This window comes from Aedes aegypti, chromosome 1, assembly GCF_002204515.2.
Source record: "Aedes aegypti strain LVP_AGWG chromosome 1, AaegL5.0 Primary Assembly, whole genome shotgun sequence".
NCBI classification, from domain to species: Eukaryota; Metazoa; Arthropoda; class Insecta; order Diptera; family Culicidae; genus Aedes; species Aedes aegypti.
In genome coordinates this window covers 128,757,439-128,775,032 of record NC_035107.1, presented here as the reverse complement: position 1 = coordinate 128,775,032, position 17,594 = coordinate 128,757,439, and the positions used below count along the sequence as shown (strand labels likewise).

Sequence of the window (17,594 nt, the reverse complement as noted above, 5' to 3'; positions counted from 1 at the left end):
AAATGGAAATATTAAAAAAGCATTTTTTTAGTGGAATCAGAAAAAAAGTTAACCTTCCAGTAGTCGCGCGGTTTGCCACCGTCAAAACCACCACGCTGCTGTTGTGAACGAAGAGCGAGGTTTTTTCAACGGTGTTATACAAAATACAACAGCACGACGACTGAAGTGTTAAAAAGTTTTTTGTTAAGATATCATTTAGAAGTTCAATTCCTAAATACTAACATCAACCTATGTGATTGCTATATAAGACTGCTTTTTAAAAAAAAGATATAAAGCAATAATACGCTTAATAGAACTTTTGATTTGTGTTGTGTTTTCAGAAATCCATTTTTTTAAATTTCATCCTTTTAAATTTATTTGAAAATTTTCTCATTTCTTCTCAATATGAACAGAACGCTACAAACTTGATTTTTGCGATTCCGTTGCAAATCAATCAACTTTTCATTGACAATTTGCACTACATAATGGCCTGCTTTTCCTACCAAAAAAAAATAATGCTGAAAAGTAGCACTTTTCAGCACTGTTTTCGGTGCTGAAAAGTAGCACTTTTCAGTACTGTTTGGGAGGCGTCTATTCTGCCCTTGATTCTGCCATAGCATCTGATTCTATAGCTGATGCGCGATACAGATGCAAGACTGGTGATATTGTCGGCGCGATAAAAAGATAGAATCGGTTTCTCGCCGGAAGTGGAATTTTCTCAGAATCTATGCGAGATACCTAACATCGGAAGTAGTGCATTCGATTCGCATCCGGATATGCACTAATGCACTCTACTTACGATGCAGGGTATCTTGCATGGATACCGTGAAAAATCCGTTATCTGCGAACTGCATTTTCTAACGATTAATCAACAATACTGGTTCGGGAACGGATCGTCCAGGTAGAGGATTCGTAGAAATGGCAGCAGAATCTACTACTGTACGCGTCGTCTCACCTGTTCTGTCTTAGGAAATATATGTCGGTAAGCGAGAAAATTTGTGACATTCGTAGATATATACTAGAAATCCTTTATAAGAGAGATTCGCGGAAGCTGACATTTCTGTCAAAGTGCGAGCCAATCGAGCAGCGAGAGCTGTCAAAGTGTGAGCCAAACAAACATGCGTTATGTTTGTTTTGAAATTTTCTTGAGGAGTAATGTAATCCGCTTGAAATTATTTCGGTAAAAGTAATTTTGCATGAAGCAAAAAAATGAAATGTTTTACTTTTTTGAATTTTTGTCAATGCGATTTTTAGTTTTTGATTTTTTCGGCTGTTTATTAGTTTTGATATGTAGCTCAAAGATCTATAACGAAATAAAATACACTTACAGCAATGAGGAAGTCATGCCCGTGTTACAATATTATTCTCGACGCCGAGCAAAATCAGCACTGCTGGTCTGTTGCCAAATCATTACATTTTACTTCCGCTTATCTCTCTATAAAGGATCACTAATATATACTATTAAATCGCAGCCTAAGCGATTGAAAAATACTGAAATGACGTAGTAGGATGTATGCCCACGTGGTTTCTGTTGAAATGTGTGTTTGTGCTTTTGGAAATGATCCAGCTTAAACGGAATTTTCCGTAATAGCAAAAAATGTTGTATGCAACTCGTTGCAAAACTCGATTTTTTCAGCACTCGTTGTATTTATCCAACTCGGCGAGCCTCGTTGAATAAATCTACAACTCGTGCTGAAAAAATCATCAACTTGTTGCATAAATAACTATTATGTTATCATCCAAAATATAAAATAAACTTCGAAATCTATTCATGAAATGTTTCAATTTTCCATTATTACGTAAAAGAATATCTTTTGAAATTATAACTTAAACGGCGCCCTTATTTAATAAATCGCGCTCAAAATTTACTAAATGTGCGACGCATTTTGGCGCCCCCCAATGGCTGGCGCCCTTGGCGGGTGCCAACCTGGCCAACTGCACGCTACGGCACTGATGCAAATCATAAATATCATTAGGATGAGAGAGATCCATATCAGAACAATTCATAGCTGCTGACCTGGGCCCCAGAGTGAATGAAGAAAAGAACTTCCTCATATGGACGTTAACCTTAACCAATGCATTGTTCTCAGTCTTGGATTTGTTCGAGGGTGTTCCAATTTATCGGCTTTGAACGTAACTTTGAGTTGAAACATTATGCATCTTACTGTAGTTTGTAGCAGCTACTTTTATATTGCATTCATGTAGAACAAAAACAGGTTTTATTGAACAACTTGAAACGAGTTTTTTCCGTTCCATGTTCCAAGGAAACACCTACACATTTTTTTTAATAATTTTGCCGATTATGAAACTACCAATACACACAAAGATCGTTCATTGCAATACGTTTAATTGTACTACGTTTACATCTTCTCGAGATTTCAGTTTTTTTTCTTTCAAATCTGGATAACTTCTTCATCCATCAAGATTACATCCATGCATCCTTCAAGACCCAATCAAGATTTGACTCATGTGTAGACTCTGTCCAACCAGACATTTCTGCCCATTTCCGTCAGAATCTAGTGTTTATGGTTCTCTGCCTTTGTCCATCAGAGACCTTTTGGCACGGATTTCTGCCCTTTTCCGTCAGAAATCGTCAATTTTCATCTCCGCCCATGTCCGTCGGAGACTACTGTTCAATCATTTCATAGGAATTCTGTTCGCACAGAATCCTCAATAGTTACTCAATATTTAAAACAAATATTACCTGTGCTCTACCAACTACGCCATTGTAGTAATTTGAACAACGTCTGTTCAAGCCAAGATTAGGGGTCATGCACAGATTACGTCACGCTCCGAGGGGGGAGGGGGTCAAGACAAGCGTGACAAGCCTTACAAAAATTTTGGAGGACTCATACAAAAAACGAGGGGGGGAGGGGGTCAAAAAAGTTGAAATTTAGCGTGACATAATTTGTGTACTATCCCTTAGATCAATAACTGACAGTAGATATGTTTTTCTTGGTTTCCACACTCAACTTTTTTTTTTAAACCTACTTATCATACGATGTTGCCTACTCTACTTTCCTTACACATCCTATAGAAAAAAAACTCTTTCTTCGAACCTTAATGAAGGATGTTGCTGAAGAAATAAATCCCTTTTGAGCTAATTTTGCTTGGGATTTTCGTAGATGTTTGCAGGGCTGTGATCTCACATAAAGCTAAAAAAAAGCCAAACTAACTCATGAATATCTCTTCTCCTATGCGTCGGATTGAATTGCTGCTGCAAATTTCTTTATTATGTTTTGAAGAATGGGTTTTGAATATGGGATGATAAGCTTGTACTTACATTCCAATACTAGCTTTTTTCAAAATTTCTCCATAGTAATTTCCATATAAAGCTACATTGTTTTTGGGCCACCTTCAAATCAACACCTAGAAAACTGAAAATTTCAATTTTTTTAAGGTAGGGATAATAAAAATTATTATATTATATTATACGGAAGATTGAATTTTCATTTTTTTTTTTAATTTTGATTCGCCCTAATGACCCATAGCTGCTGGAACACATTTCGTCGAAAGATTAACCACACTAGAGCATATTCAAGGATTTCTTTCCTAACAAGCGAACACGCAAAATTTAACTTGAAAGCTTTTATTCATCACTATCCATCGACTCTATCTCAACTTCGATTTCTATAGGTTCTATTTTGATACCCATCGGAATTCCATCAATCAGATCCGGAGGGCTAATTTCGTTCCGCATTTCCCGCATCCAAATCCCCACCTGCTTCAAACGCTTAGCGATGGCCTCCGATCGAACCTTGTTTTTATCCTTCAAATCGAAGAATTTTCTCGCGGAAACTAACGCCGCCAGGTGATGATTAATTTCACCGACAATCATTCGCTTCTCTATGGGATCCAGCTCTTCCGGGATCGATTTCGAAGCATCGTTTGGTTCTACGAAGTGCATATGATTCAACTCTTCCAGCTCCTTTTGATGTTTGAAGAAAATGTCAACGATTTCTTCGTTACTGAGTTCTCTGGGGGTGATTTGATTTTTCAGTTCATCTAATGTAATGTTCTTCAAGCCTAAAGAATGAAGAATAGACACAGTTTCCTTGAGAATTTTGTCATTTGAACAGTCTTCCTTCGTTGTGTCAAGAAGATAGGACCAACCATTTTTCATCATTTTTTTGTCCAAGTTCGCAATAGTTGATTTCAAAACTTCTGTGGTATCGTTGAAAGAGTATTCATTCCAAGCTTCCTCAAAGGTTTCTCCTGATCGAACAGCGTCCTTCATTCTTAAGCTCAACTGTTTCAAGTAGACGGCATTGAAATGCACTAGAATACCTTGAGCGGTTGGTAAGCAAGTAGGATTGCATCCTGGAGGAATGGTGGCGACGTCAAACGAATAATGTTCCAAATCGGTTGGATGATTCTGATCATTGGCCAGTAGTACAATTGCTCGATCTGGTAGATTTGACTTTTTAAGATGATTTTCAGCCTTTGGTACAAATATTTTATAGAACCAGTTACGAACGTCTTCACTTGTGACTGATCCAGCTTTATCGAAATCCACGAATACTGAATCAGATGAAGTTTCCTTTTTGGCACCGTAAAGCTTAGGCAAAGTGACAAATTCCCCGGAAGCATCACAACTGAAGAGCATCGTTACTCTCTCTTCACTTTTGATCCCGGGAAGAAGCTTCCAGTGGAACGCGCTAGTCTCCACGGTGAATATCTGACCTAGTGAGATATGTCCATCCTGAATGGCACTCTTCATAGTTGTTTTGAACTCAACCTCACTCGGGGGTGGACGATCCTCGTATGGTCTCAGTTCGAAGAGATCGTATTTCTTCTTGAACCTCTCGAACCATCCAGTGCTAGCAGCAAATCCGACATGTTCGTATAGTTCATGTTTGCCGATGAGATCGTACAGTTGTAGTGCTTTGGATTTTATCTTACTGTGCCACACCGGTAGTCGTTTGGCACGCAGGTCGTCCAACCAAGTGGTGAGACAGGCTTCCATCTTGGACATCTGCAAGTTTCGGTTGCGTTTAGAGCCCGATGCCACCTTGGACGTCATCGAGTTTGCCGCCAAACGGATGGTGGCTTCCTGTTTGCGCATGTGCCGTATGGTTGACTCGTTGACGTTGTAGTCTCGCGCTATTTTAGTAGCGCTCTGACCTTTTGCCATACGATCGAGAATTTTCATTTTCTCTGCCAACGAGAAGGATCGCCGTTGTCGCATCTTGAACCGCTGAGGATCCTGAAACAAAGGAGTGAAACAGATAAGAACAACATTTCTATTGGATCATACCAACAGAAACTCTTATGAAATGTTTATCTACCGCTCTTTATCGCATGGGTATCGGGCGATGTTCTCCGGCCTACTTTCCTGCACTGAAGTATGCAGTGCGGGAATAGTCATTACGCAACTGAAACCAGTGCTGTAATGATTCATTACGCAACGCTTTCTCATTACGCAACTGTTTTGAGTTGCGTAATGAATCATAACAAAACAATTTTTCAGAATTTGTAAAATAATGGTGAATGCTTTCCGATATAATTTCTGATACCCTCAAGTGGTCTTCTACGAAATTGCAAAAAACAGTTGTACGTAACTCGTTGCAGAACTCGATTTTTACAGCACTCGTCATAATCATTAATAAATTTACGACTCGTGCTGTAAAAATCGTCATTCTGCAACTTGTTCCGTATACTACTATTATTAACGATAAAACTTTAACAAAAACCCCATTATTAATATCTTTAAAATTTTCACCATAAAATCTTGATAGTAAATAGATGTTTGAGACAAAGTTTCATGATGGAGAAATTTAAAAAAAAAGTTTTCTAACTGTTGGACGATTTTTAAAATTTTGATTTTTTTTTTGTCAAAAATAAAACGTTCTGAGGATACAATATGAATCTTGAAATTATTCTGAACCATAATGATATAACACAGCGTAACAAAAATGACATGTTTGCGTGTCTCAAGAACCAAATTATGTGTCTCTAGTAGATTTGGGGCTGCTGAATCTGATGCCGTTCTCAGAAATGTTCCAGCACGTCATAATTTTTAGCTACAGGTCGCCAAAGTTGTACAAAACACTGCTTTTATTACTGTTTACATGAAATTTAAAGTACAATTTATCATACTTTTTTGTAATCTAATCCACCAAACATGCAAAATAGAACTTGAACTTTCATTTCAGACATAATTTGATTGAAATTGCGCGATTAAATTTCGATTAAACCGATTTTTTAAACATGCTTGCAGTCTCCATACAAAATTCTTCGTTTCTTCTATATGGCAAAATACAACAATTCTCTAAACCATCAAAAAACAACTTTTCCGTATCGAAAATAATACAAACTTTGATGATAAGTATTGTTATACACATAAAGTTTGAATTCAGTGGCAAATTAAGCCAATATATTACCTTACAAGCTGGGAAACTTGCATGCAAGTTGGCTGAAATAGTCATTTTTTGCATTTTCAACAGTCAATATCTCAAAAACTGGACGTGCTATGATATTTCTGAGAACGGCAATGGATTCAGCAACCCTTAATTAAGTGAATAGCGGTATTTTGGTGCTGGAGACAAAAACGTGTTCCGCAGTGTAACCGTTTATATCGAGTTTAATGCAAAAAATATTATTAAAATATGCCATTTTCATTAGTTATTCGCGATTTTTCATTGAGGAAATTAAGAACTCAATACAGTACTAGAACAACGACCTAACTGACATATGTAAACAAACTGAGTTTTATTCACCAATCAGTTTATTTGATAAATTACAATCATATAATGCACATTTGTTCCTTAAAAATAACGTTTTTCACGAAATAAGTGAGAAAAACATAAAGGCGCATTTGATGTTCTCTTTCGATACGAACTCTAATGTCAATTTCGCCCATCTCTATTAAAATTTCCCTAAAAATATTTTGAAATTCATTCAGAATTTTTTTGAAGTTGTTAATGGAATTATTTCAGAAATTTACAGGTATTTCATCAAGAATTCGACCTGGAATTGTAAAAAAATCTTACTGTATGAAAACCAAACAGTTATATTTTTGGAAACTTTCTTTAGTTTCCGTATTTTTTTTTTTTGTGTCCTTAGAGATATTGATAAATGACATCCAATGATGTCTTGAATAAATATCTGAAATTATTCCAATACCTGTTAAATGTTTGAAAAAGATCTTAGTGTAACTCCTGGTCGAATTATGGAAAAATCTCGTGAGATGATTCCCGTAAGAATTCTATAATAATCTAATCTTAGGCTAAAAAGTTTCATCAGGATTGCATAGATTAATTTAGGGATTAATTTTTGGAGTATTAAAATAAATTCTTGGATAAATTCATGCATGAACCTATAGGGGAATGTGGGGCAAGATGAGCACCCGGGGCAAGATGGGCACCCCTAGTTTGTGTCGTTTCTACCGTTTTTTTTTTCAATACATTATTTGGGGTTCTGATGAATATCATTAAATTGATATGATGGCCATAAATTTCAGCTGAAAAATCAACAGCACAACGTAAATATTGTCCAAAATACATAGAAGTCCAAAAATTAACCTTTTCATATAATATTTGTTCATTTAAAAGTGATATTTTGGTTGCGTAAGCAAATTAATTCATACGTTTTTGGCCGTATAGTTATAGAATAATCTTCTGTAGATAATCAGGAGCAAAACTTTTTATCAAATTTAAAAAATATATCAATTGTTTTGATTATATTAATAAATTTACATCCTTGGGGCAAGATGAGCACCATGTTCAAAATTAAGTAAAAGTGTGAAATTATAGAACCACATTTAGCTGTGAGCTTGACTTACGGTATCTTCTTTGCACAAAACAATTTTTCTAAAAAATATACAAACAAACAACAAATTTAATCGTTTTTTAAGTAAAATCTTAGCAATTTATGAAAAGTTATTTATTTTCTGATAAAAGTTTTAAAAACTAAGCTAGTTGAAGATAAATATTATCAGATATTAAAGATAATATCTTAGGATATTGCAAGCATTGAATAATAATAGTTTTCTTTAGTAAATTGCATCTTTTTATGGGGGTGCCCATCTTGCCCCGCAGTTTTTTTGACCGATGATAAAAAAGCTATTTTTTAAAGTGTTATTTGGAAAACTATTTATCACTTTTTAAAACTTTTAATGGTTGGAGGTCAAAGTAATAATGTAAAAGATAAGGATGGTTACCAATTTTACCAAAATAATAACGTTTAAGTAGGCTTAAATCGCGCTTATCCTTAGGGTGCTCATCTTGACCCTACACCTAGTTTCTTTGTCGTGAGCTCGGCTGTGTCGGTTTTTAATTTTAATCAACAATTGTCAGTTTGCTAAGTAACGAAGCACGATTTACTGATTCTCGAGATCTTATGAAATACGTTTGACTACTCGACTGTGCATATCTCCATGACGGGCTGTTGATAAAACCTTCGAACAATTTATGGCAAAATGAATTTAAAAAGGCTTGATTGTTTGGTAGACTCTATAGACGTAACTATTGTATAAATACGGATGCTGGAGACAATCTTTGGGTTTATTCACAAATTTTATAACGCCGAAAATGACCATTTTCGACACCCACGCACCCCTTCGTAACGCATTTTGTACGAATATTCTACAAATTTTGTATGAGCTGTTACATCACGAGGACACCCAACCACCCCCTTTGGCGTTATGAAATTTGTGAATGTGCCCTTTGAAGAATTCAAACACAAAATTAATTCTAGTAGTAAAATGGTTCTACTGTACAGAGGGAAGGAGGCATTGCCATTGCCCCCTCTGGCTAAGCCCATGCATGCATGACATCGAACGTCATCATCAGTATTGATGTAAACGTGGTACAACCTGACAAAGACAATTTTTTGATGTATTTAAAATAGGCTGAAAAAATCGGGTCAAAAAGCTGACAAAATCGGGGGCAGACAAAATCGGGTCAGAACTGTATAATTCGAAAATGGCTACTTCTTGACAAATTATCCGTGTAATCATTATGGTTCAGAATCATTTCAAGATTCTTATTGTATCATCAGAACGTTTTAAATTTGACAAAAAAATAAAATTTTGAAAATCGACCAAAAGTTGTTCTTAGAAAAACTTTTTTATTAAAAATTTCTCCATCATGAAACTTTGTCCCAAACATCTATTTACTATCAAGATTCTATGGTGAAAATTTGAGAAATGTTAAAAATGGGGTTTTTGTGTAATTTAAAACTTAGTTTCGGAGTTAGAATTTTTCAAACAAGTTGCATGCAAAAATGTATAGGCCATTTTCATAAGTTATTCTCGAGTCAAAATAGTCCATTTTACTAGACGTTTTTGAACAGCTGATCGCTTATTTTATGAATGAATTTTGACAGAATGCGGTGTCGTAACGAGTGAAAGTAACAGCAATATCATCCTTGTTGCCGTTTCGTAAAATAGACTATGATCGTTTTTTTCTTTATGGAAAACACTTATTGTACCTATCATACCAAAAACATTTGCACAATTTACTGCAAATGTAATAAGGTCGAGTTCTGTGACTGACCGATTTGACATGGAATTCGTCTACTGACCTCATATTTGCTCACAATGTGCGTCGTATCAAAGTGCTTCTTATTGCAAAATTTCAGACAATTCGGCCGAGAAAAACCCTCCATGCCAAAGTGAATCATGGAAGTGCCCAAGTAGCTCTGCACTAGGGTGCGGCTTATTTTTCAAAAGTTCTCAAAACCAAAAATTTGTGTGCTCTACTGAATTGATATCACATTAAAAGACAAACTTAAAAATCCTAGCCAAAAATATAAACATTTAGAGATGGCGCAAGCATTTTGAAGGTAAATTTTCAGGTTATACAGTCGAAGCTCGTTATAACGACAACTTTTATAACGACAAAAGCTCTCTATAACGACATTTTGCGGTCCCTTGAAAAATATTTCAATGTTATATCTATTCTCTATAACGACTTTTCTCTATTGTGACGGTCCCTTGCGATGTCGCTATAACGCGCTTCGACTGTAAGAAATGACCTTCAGTGAAGTAATCATAACTTTGTTAAGTTTCAACCAATTTTGAAACCTTTAGCATCAATACCTTCAAAATTAAATTTATGAAAATACCACCAAATTTGTCTGAAATTAAAACAAGTTTTAGTTAAAAGTTATTTATTCCAAATTTTTCATCATTTTACTAAAAAAAAACTTTGTTTGATCATAACTTTATGATTACAGATTACAAATCTTTTAACATGCTTTTGAAGCTTATTCAATTGGGTCCTAAATTTTTTAATGATATCTTGTTTTTATTCAATAACACGAAAGAGCATGTTACTGCAACTACTTTAGCAAATTTTACCGCTCAAATAACGGCGATATCATGCTTAAACTTTAATTTAAAAATTAGGTTCATAAATGAACCTTGACACTTTTGATCATGTTTGACGTTCGCTTGGTCGACAAAAACATCACAGGGGTTTTAGTTTTAACACTGGGGTTGTTCCTATTTGACATTACGAAAGGGACGCGGAAAACAAAATACACCCAAAATATGAGATTAAGCCAAGAGGTGTGACAAAATCTTAAAAAAAACGTAAAAAAAATGTGTTTTGGGCTCAAACCAACGTAAAACATTAGAAAATTGAGTAAACATGTGTTATTGGTCTAAACCTAAGCGTTTGGCATTAAAATTGGGACAGGGCTTCAGGACCCTATTGTTGGCAAACATCACATTTCACTAAAAAATGTCTTGACCAAGTTATTGAGCAAAAACTGCACAAAAACATGATTTTTAAGGTGATTATAGAACGAAGCCACACCTCAAATTTTCAATAATACAAGACTTGAAAACCAAACAGCGCTCCGGGTTGAAAATTTACCCCATTGGTCACTACCAGCAAGCAAGTAATTTGATTGATTTTCAACGCGAACTGTTGTCAGATTCTCCAGTCTTGTGCATTTGAAAATTCAAAGTTTGGCTTCGTTTTATAATTTATAATGAGCTTAACGAAAAATGCCAGTTTTTTGCCAGTTAAATTTTATCTCTAAAGCTGAAACTGGTTTTTCTCATTTGTTAAACTTTTGAGAAGGACTTTGCAAAATTTTTTAAATAATTTTGAAACAAAAATATGTTTACATATGTTAAAAAAAATATGCACTATTCAACTCGTAATTAAGGCAAGATGCTCTATAAATTCAAGTTTTATAGGAAAAATGCGATTTCGGGTAAAAAACTTAAATTATCCAAAGAAACTTGAATATTTCATTTAAAAAAAAAACATGTTTTTGAGTAGTTTTGTTAAATAACTAAATCAAAGAAAAATTTGTTTTATAAACAGTTTGAAAACTGTGGGCTTCGTGGCCGTGCGGTTAGTGTTACCAAGCATTTAGCCGCATCGTGTCAAGGAGTGTGGGTTCGATTCCCGCCTCAGCCAGAAAACTTTTCGACAGAAAACGTATTTCGACTGTGCCACTGGGCGTTGCATGCTAGTCCGTTGTCTAGTGTGGTGCTTCCTTCAAAGGGCAAATCGTCCACTGGAAGCATTGACGTGTCGGTGTCTTTTTTTTTAAAACTACTAAATTTGCTTCAAAAACATAAAAAGATTAGGAATCGATTGAGTATTGATGAAGGTATGGTCAATCAAAAATGTTTTTTTTTGGTAAAATGAGGAAAAATTAGGATAATTTTTAACTAAGACTAGTTTTGATTTTAGACAAATTTGATGTTCTACAGAGTTTTCATAAATTTAGTTTTGAAGATAATGGTGCTTAAAGTTTCGAAATTGGCTGAAAAATAACAATGTTATGCTTGCTTCAATAAAGGTCACTTTTTATAACTTGGAAATTAACCTTCAAGACGCTTGCGCCAGCTCTATATTTTTGGCTCAGATTTTGAAGTTTCTCTTTAAATGTGATTAGAATTCAGTAGAGCACAATTTTTGGTTTTAATAACTTTTGAAAAATAAGCCGCGCCCTACTCGACACCCTACTATTTAATTCCACTGACTAAACTCTAGTGCAGCGGTTTTCATATCGTGCTCCGCGGAGCACTTGGTGCAGAATTTGAGATATAATTCGTTAGATGCCTTTCGCCGTAAAAATATTTTTCCAGTTACCTTTTAGCGATTTTTCGTGCATAAAAACTAGCGCTTATGCGCTACTATGTGACGAGTAGCGAAACAGACCATGCATGTAACCCATTGATCGAATTTTCTTTTATTTTCATGTTTTAAAATTTAGCGTGTTTAATGTTCGCTTTATAATATTTTCAACGTTCTTATGGATAATGAAAAACAGTTTTTACGAGTGTTATAAACACGGTGTCAAAATTTCGATCATGATTAAACTTTAAAAGGGTAGAAGCATCGATTTTGGCCATACGCAAGTTGTAGCCATAGTGGAATATACACCGTTTTACATAGCCAATCAGCATGAAACCAATAGATCACATTCACATGATAGAGCTACATGCATTTACTCGTCCGAATTGAATCAAAACATGAGAAAAACAATTCATTTTTCTTATGATCTTAACTCTCATACACCTAATTTGGCCAGGGTACTTCTAATTTAGCCAATGTCGTAAGAAATCAATGTGATTGGCCAATTTAGGAACCGAAGTTAAGTCTCTGGCCGAAACCGGTTCTGGTAGCCTATATTTACCAACGAGATTTTCAAAGCGAAAAAATAGTTTTAGCTCTGCTTCGATATTTTGCATACATAATATGAATTGAAAGCTTGCATTTGACATATTTGTAGTATAAATACGGCTTCCCATATATTTTTTTATTGACATTCTCTCTTAGGCTGGCCAAAACCGGTGCTTTTACCCTATACCTAGGATATTTTTACGAAAACGTTCAACATTGTGGCTGAGGTTTTGTAATTGGAAGATTAAAAATATTTCGTCTGGAAAAAATTTCCCATAAATTTTTAATTGAACAGTTTTATCTGCAATTTTTTTTTAAAGTTAAGTATGGAAAAAAGTATTTCTCGATTACTTTTTCAAATCGACGTAAGTAACTATTGAACGGTTTTGAGAAAACTAATTGAGAAGAATCACAACCTGTATTGTAAAACTGTTTTAAAATGAATCACCTTTTTAACATTTTTTTGCCGTGTACATCGCTCAAATTTTGCATACAATCAGATCGCGTTCAAAAACTAGGTTGTTTCTATTAATTTCAACAAAAATAATTATAACAAAATGATAAGCCGTTTCATACAGTTACTTTCGACGTTCTTCTACCAGTGTAAAATCGGCTCAAGTAGTGTTTTGTTTTGATTCGTGGTTAAGTCACTTTGTCTCTCTATACAGCGGGGCGGCGAAAGTAGTGGTTAGGTTGCGAAAGTTGAAAATCTTACTTTCGTCGTTTTGTAAATCCGGAAATTAAACGTTCTAAAAGTGAAAAGTTGAGTTGGTACAGAGTGGTACGTGTAGATTTCCGCCTGCTTAACACGTAGGATCGATAAAGTAAGTTTGTATACTTTTTTAACTTGAGTCTGTATGAATAAGTTTTCGAGATTTAGAATCTTTCATGTTGTAGTTTTGGCAGAATAAGTATCATCGACAAAAAAAAACTGAGGAACATGCAATTTCGATAATAATCGAAATATTAATACGTTGAAACACATTTTAAAATATTTCACGAATTTAGTCTAAATAATGAATATTTCCGTGAGTTCTGTATTTGTACTTAATCCATTGAAAAACATCCCAAGTAACAATGAAAGCTGAACAGCAAGAGAATTTGCTGAATATTGGCTGATCAATGGTGTACAAGGCTGAACACCGTGACAGCTGAACAATAATTTGAAGAAAAGCTTAAAAAACACTCTTATTCAGCAGTATACTCAAAGCTGAATATTGAGTTGAACAAACTATTTTTCATCTACAGTTTTAACTTTTGTTCAGCCAACCTGAATGATATTGATTAAAGGTTATTTAAAGCTTTAATCAAATCAACAGCCATTGTCGAAAAATTGTTCAACTGTATGTTGATAAAAATATACATACCGAAATATATACCTACATTGGGTCGAACACTAAATTATTTATAATAAAACTGTTTCATCGAACAACAAATGTTTCACATCCCGAAGCAGACATGCTGTAAACGCACACGGGCCTATCATTTGTCGAAAAAAATCCTGAACCCGGCATCGATGACCTTGTGTAACAACAAGATAGAACACTACACTCGATGACGCAGATTTCTTCGTTACATTTTTAATTAACTGTACGAAATCGAAATCATTACCAACTTGCGTTGACAACAATTGAATAGCAGAAATTAAAAATTACCGAGGATTCTATTTTGAAACAAAAATCACAACACACTTTGACAGCTAACTCAAGTGTTTTTGCATAGCGCTGTTATCACTTCTTCAGCCTCAATGCAGCCTTTAAAATAGCCCTTATTCAGACAAAACAATATATTAGTCCCTTGCTGTTGATGATGTTCACACAGTCTCATGTGGAGCAGATGTCAAGGTAAGTGGTTATAAATCAGCGAATCCCAGTTCAAATCTCAATGGCACATATTTACTAATCTTCATCTTTAAATTCCAGCACTTTTCTACACTATGTGTTTGAAATTGTTAGTTGCGTTGATAAAACCCAAAACTATAAACCTGTAAATACTTTTTATTTTTTTTTTGGTTTATTGTTGAATAATGGATGAATAAGCGATTGTTAAGCTTTCGAAGGTTGCAATCTGTTCTAAAAATAGAATTATGGTTATTGAAAGAGGCCTGAATAAGCGCATGCTAGACCTTTATTCAGCCTTCTATATAGCTTCAATTAAGCTTAAGGCTGAATAAAATCGCCAGAATTAGATGTTTAACAGCTGAACAACAGTTAATGCAGGCTATGATCAGCTTTTGTTCAAACAAAGGCTGAATTGAATTAGCTATAAAAGCGTTTGAGCAGCTTCAAATTGTTACCTGGGATTAAAAAGCTTAAAAAATGTTTTTTTTTTCGGTTGGTTAGTTTTTCGATTGTTCAAAAATTTTCTATTCAAAATTTTTCAAAGTTTGTTTAAAATAAAAGGAAAACCAAATAAAGATTCATTTAGATGCCCAATCGTCACAGTTCATGTTTAGTATAATAAAGTTTGCCCATTCAAACAAAATAAATCTTCTTAGAATAGAACAAAAAGTTGAATATAACATTATAATTAAGGTGAAGATGGATCGAAGCCAAACCAAAATCTTCTCAAGCACAAATCTGGAGAACCGAACATCCGTTTGAGTTGAAAATATGATTCTTAAGAAACAACAGCAAGTGACCAATCGATCAATTTTTCTGCTTAAGCGAATGTTTGAAAGCGATCCTAAATCAACATCAAGTATGTATAGCAATATATGACGCATTAGTTTAAAAAGTTCGAAATGGCTTTTTATCCTACCTAAAATAATGTATTCTTATCATATACATTCATTTCAAATAAGTTCAAATGGTGTCAAATCTATATTTCTTCCCGTAGTTTATATGCAGCATTAGGGTGGCTCAAAATTTAAAATTGTCTTAGATTCCAATCTCCCATATGTTCCGTACCATCCTTACCATAAAAATAGTGTTCTGTGAATTTTTCAGCTTTCTAGGTGGCCCAAAGATAATGTAGATTTATATAGAAATTACTATGGAGAAATTTTGAGATATGTTCCAAACACGAATCAAACTCATTATTCCATAGTAAAACGCATTCTTCAAACAATAATAAAGAAATTTTCTGAAAAGAGAAATTCAATCCGACGGATAGCAAAAGAGATATGCATGAGTTTGTTTGCCATTATTTAGCTTAATATGGGATTATAGCTCTGCAAACACGTACAAAAATCGCAAACAAAATTAGCTCAAAAAGGATTAAATTTAAATTAAAATTAAAATTTTGTTTCTTCAGCAACATCCTTCGTTAAGGTTTGAAGAATATTCTTTTATTATGGGAAGATAAATTTCTACTTACATTACAGTACTAGCGTGTTTGGAACATTTCTCATAATTTCTCCACTGTAATTTACATATAAACCTACATTGTCTTTGGGCCACCTTTAAATCACCACCTAGAAGCTGAGAAATTCACTGAACTCTATTTTTATGGTAAGGATGGTAAAAAGCATATGGGAGATTGGATTTTCAAACATTTTTAAAATTTGAATCGCCCCAATGCAGCATGCATCAATATCAAACATCCTAATTGAATTCGCAATTAATTATCGAACATTCGAACAAAACTCAACTGGAAAATGCAACAGATTCAGAACAAAATTAACCATTGCAAAGAATCTTTTCACGGCCGACTCGATCACACAACGGAAACATAAACTTTACTGGCAGCCCTGGACGCGCTTGGGTAGCGCCGAGAGAAAACATCACCGCGGAATCCATTTCACTTGGCAATAAAGAGCGTCGTACACAGGCTTCTGGCACCACAATACTACCCCATGGGAAAAAAACGAGCCACCATCTCTGGTTCCTACTGGGAAATGGTTCCCCAAGACAGTTCAATGTTAGTAAACAAATAGTCGTTTCGGGACAAACAATCTAGAATGGCGAAACAAATTTCATGAGGGAAATGTGTTTAATACTACTTTATGCTGTTTTAAATAAACACACAGTTGCAAACGCTCAATATATTTGATTCTGAACGAAAACAATTTTTACACTGAGCCTCGAAAAAAAGTTCAACAAAATGTAAAATTATCATTGATACGATTTGGCCAAAGTGAGTAATTGCTCATGAATTTGATGCTCACTTCAAAAACATGGCGACTTAGCAGTGGGCTGGTCGTACACGAACAGCTAACTGCTTATTACGCTAATCACTACCGACATTCAATTACTTACCACTAGTAGTTCCATTCTGTCACCGTTGGAATCCATCAGGCGATAAGGAAAATCACTAATTTATTTACTTCTTCTCACCATAGACTGTGCCACACCGACTGCAAACTGTTCACATCTATCGATCGTCTCCGCTGTCACTAGCCAACTAGCTAGCTGCAAACGCCCGGGTGTGGAAAATGAAACCCAAACGTACCCACCGTCGTTCGTATAAGGCGGGCTTGGTATTGGTACCAACTGGTGCTTTTTGTGTTCTAAGAAACCTCGTCATACACGCGTGCTGTCTGAGTGTGCGTCCCAGCCGTGCTAAGGGAAATGAAATCCCCGACAAAGCAGAGGGGAACAGAAAGAAGACGCAGCCAGCAGCAGCGGGGGCGCATGTGGCCGTTACGTGTATAGCTACCTACAGCGGGAAGCGTTGGAAGTTTACTTTTTCATTCGCTTCGGTAGGTGCGTTCGTTCGGTTTTTGCTTTCGTGCGCTTCCCGTTGTATGATTCTAATAGAATTATTGTCACGCTGGCTGCTTTCGCCGAGTGATATGAATATATGAAATGCTATCGATGGTTAGTTTATAATACGCATCGAATCTAAATGCGCTTTTAGTACACTTGATTCGAAAAGCTGGGTCGAAATGTTTACTGCCTATTGGGGAATACACCCCGCGCTGTTCGTTCGTTCGGATGCTGATCCCTAATTATACTGCCTGTACTGCAGTAGTGCGGTTCTGTGCTGCTTGCAGTGGAGTTCACATTATGCTTCCCTACTGCACACTATGGGTCAGAAACGAAAATTCCACAACGAAATGCCAAGTATTTCTGAAATAAA

At 35.3% G+C, this 17,594-nt stretch overlaps 2 protein-coding genes across 8 annotated transcripts in view; both read right to left on the bottom strand.

Moving 5' to 3' along the window:
* LOC5576900 (fasciclin-1) overlaps positions 1-17,594 on the bottom strand; it is a 529,370-nt gene that overhangs the window by 237,946 nt on the left and 273,830 nt on the right. The gene's annotated exons all lie outside the window — the stretch shown is intronic.
* On the bottom strand, positions 3,553-17,479 carry LOC110677044 (jerky protein homolog-like). Its single transcript, XM_021847571.1, has 2 exons — positions 16,772-17,479; positions 3,553-5,185 (listed from the first exon to the last, which is right to left on the bottom strand). The coding sequence occupies exons 1-2, from the start codon at positions 16,805-16,807 to the stop codon at positions 3,569-3,571; spliced, it is 1,653 nt and encodes a 550-aa protein (XP_021703263.1). The 5' UTR covers positions 16,808-17,479; the 3' UTR covers positions 3,553-3,568.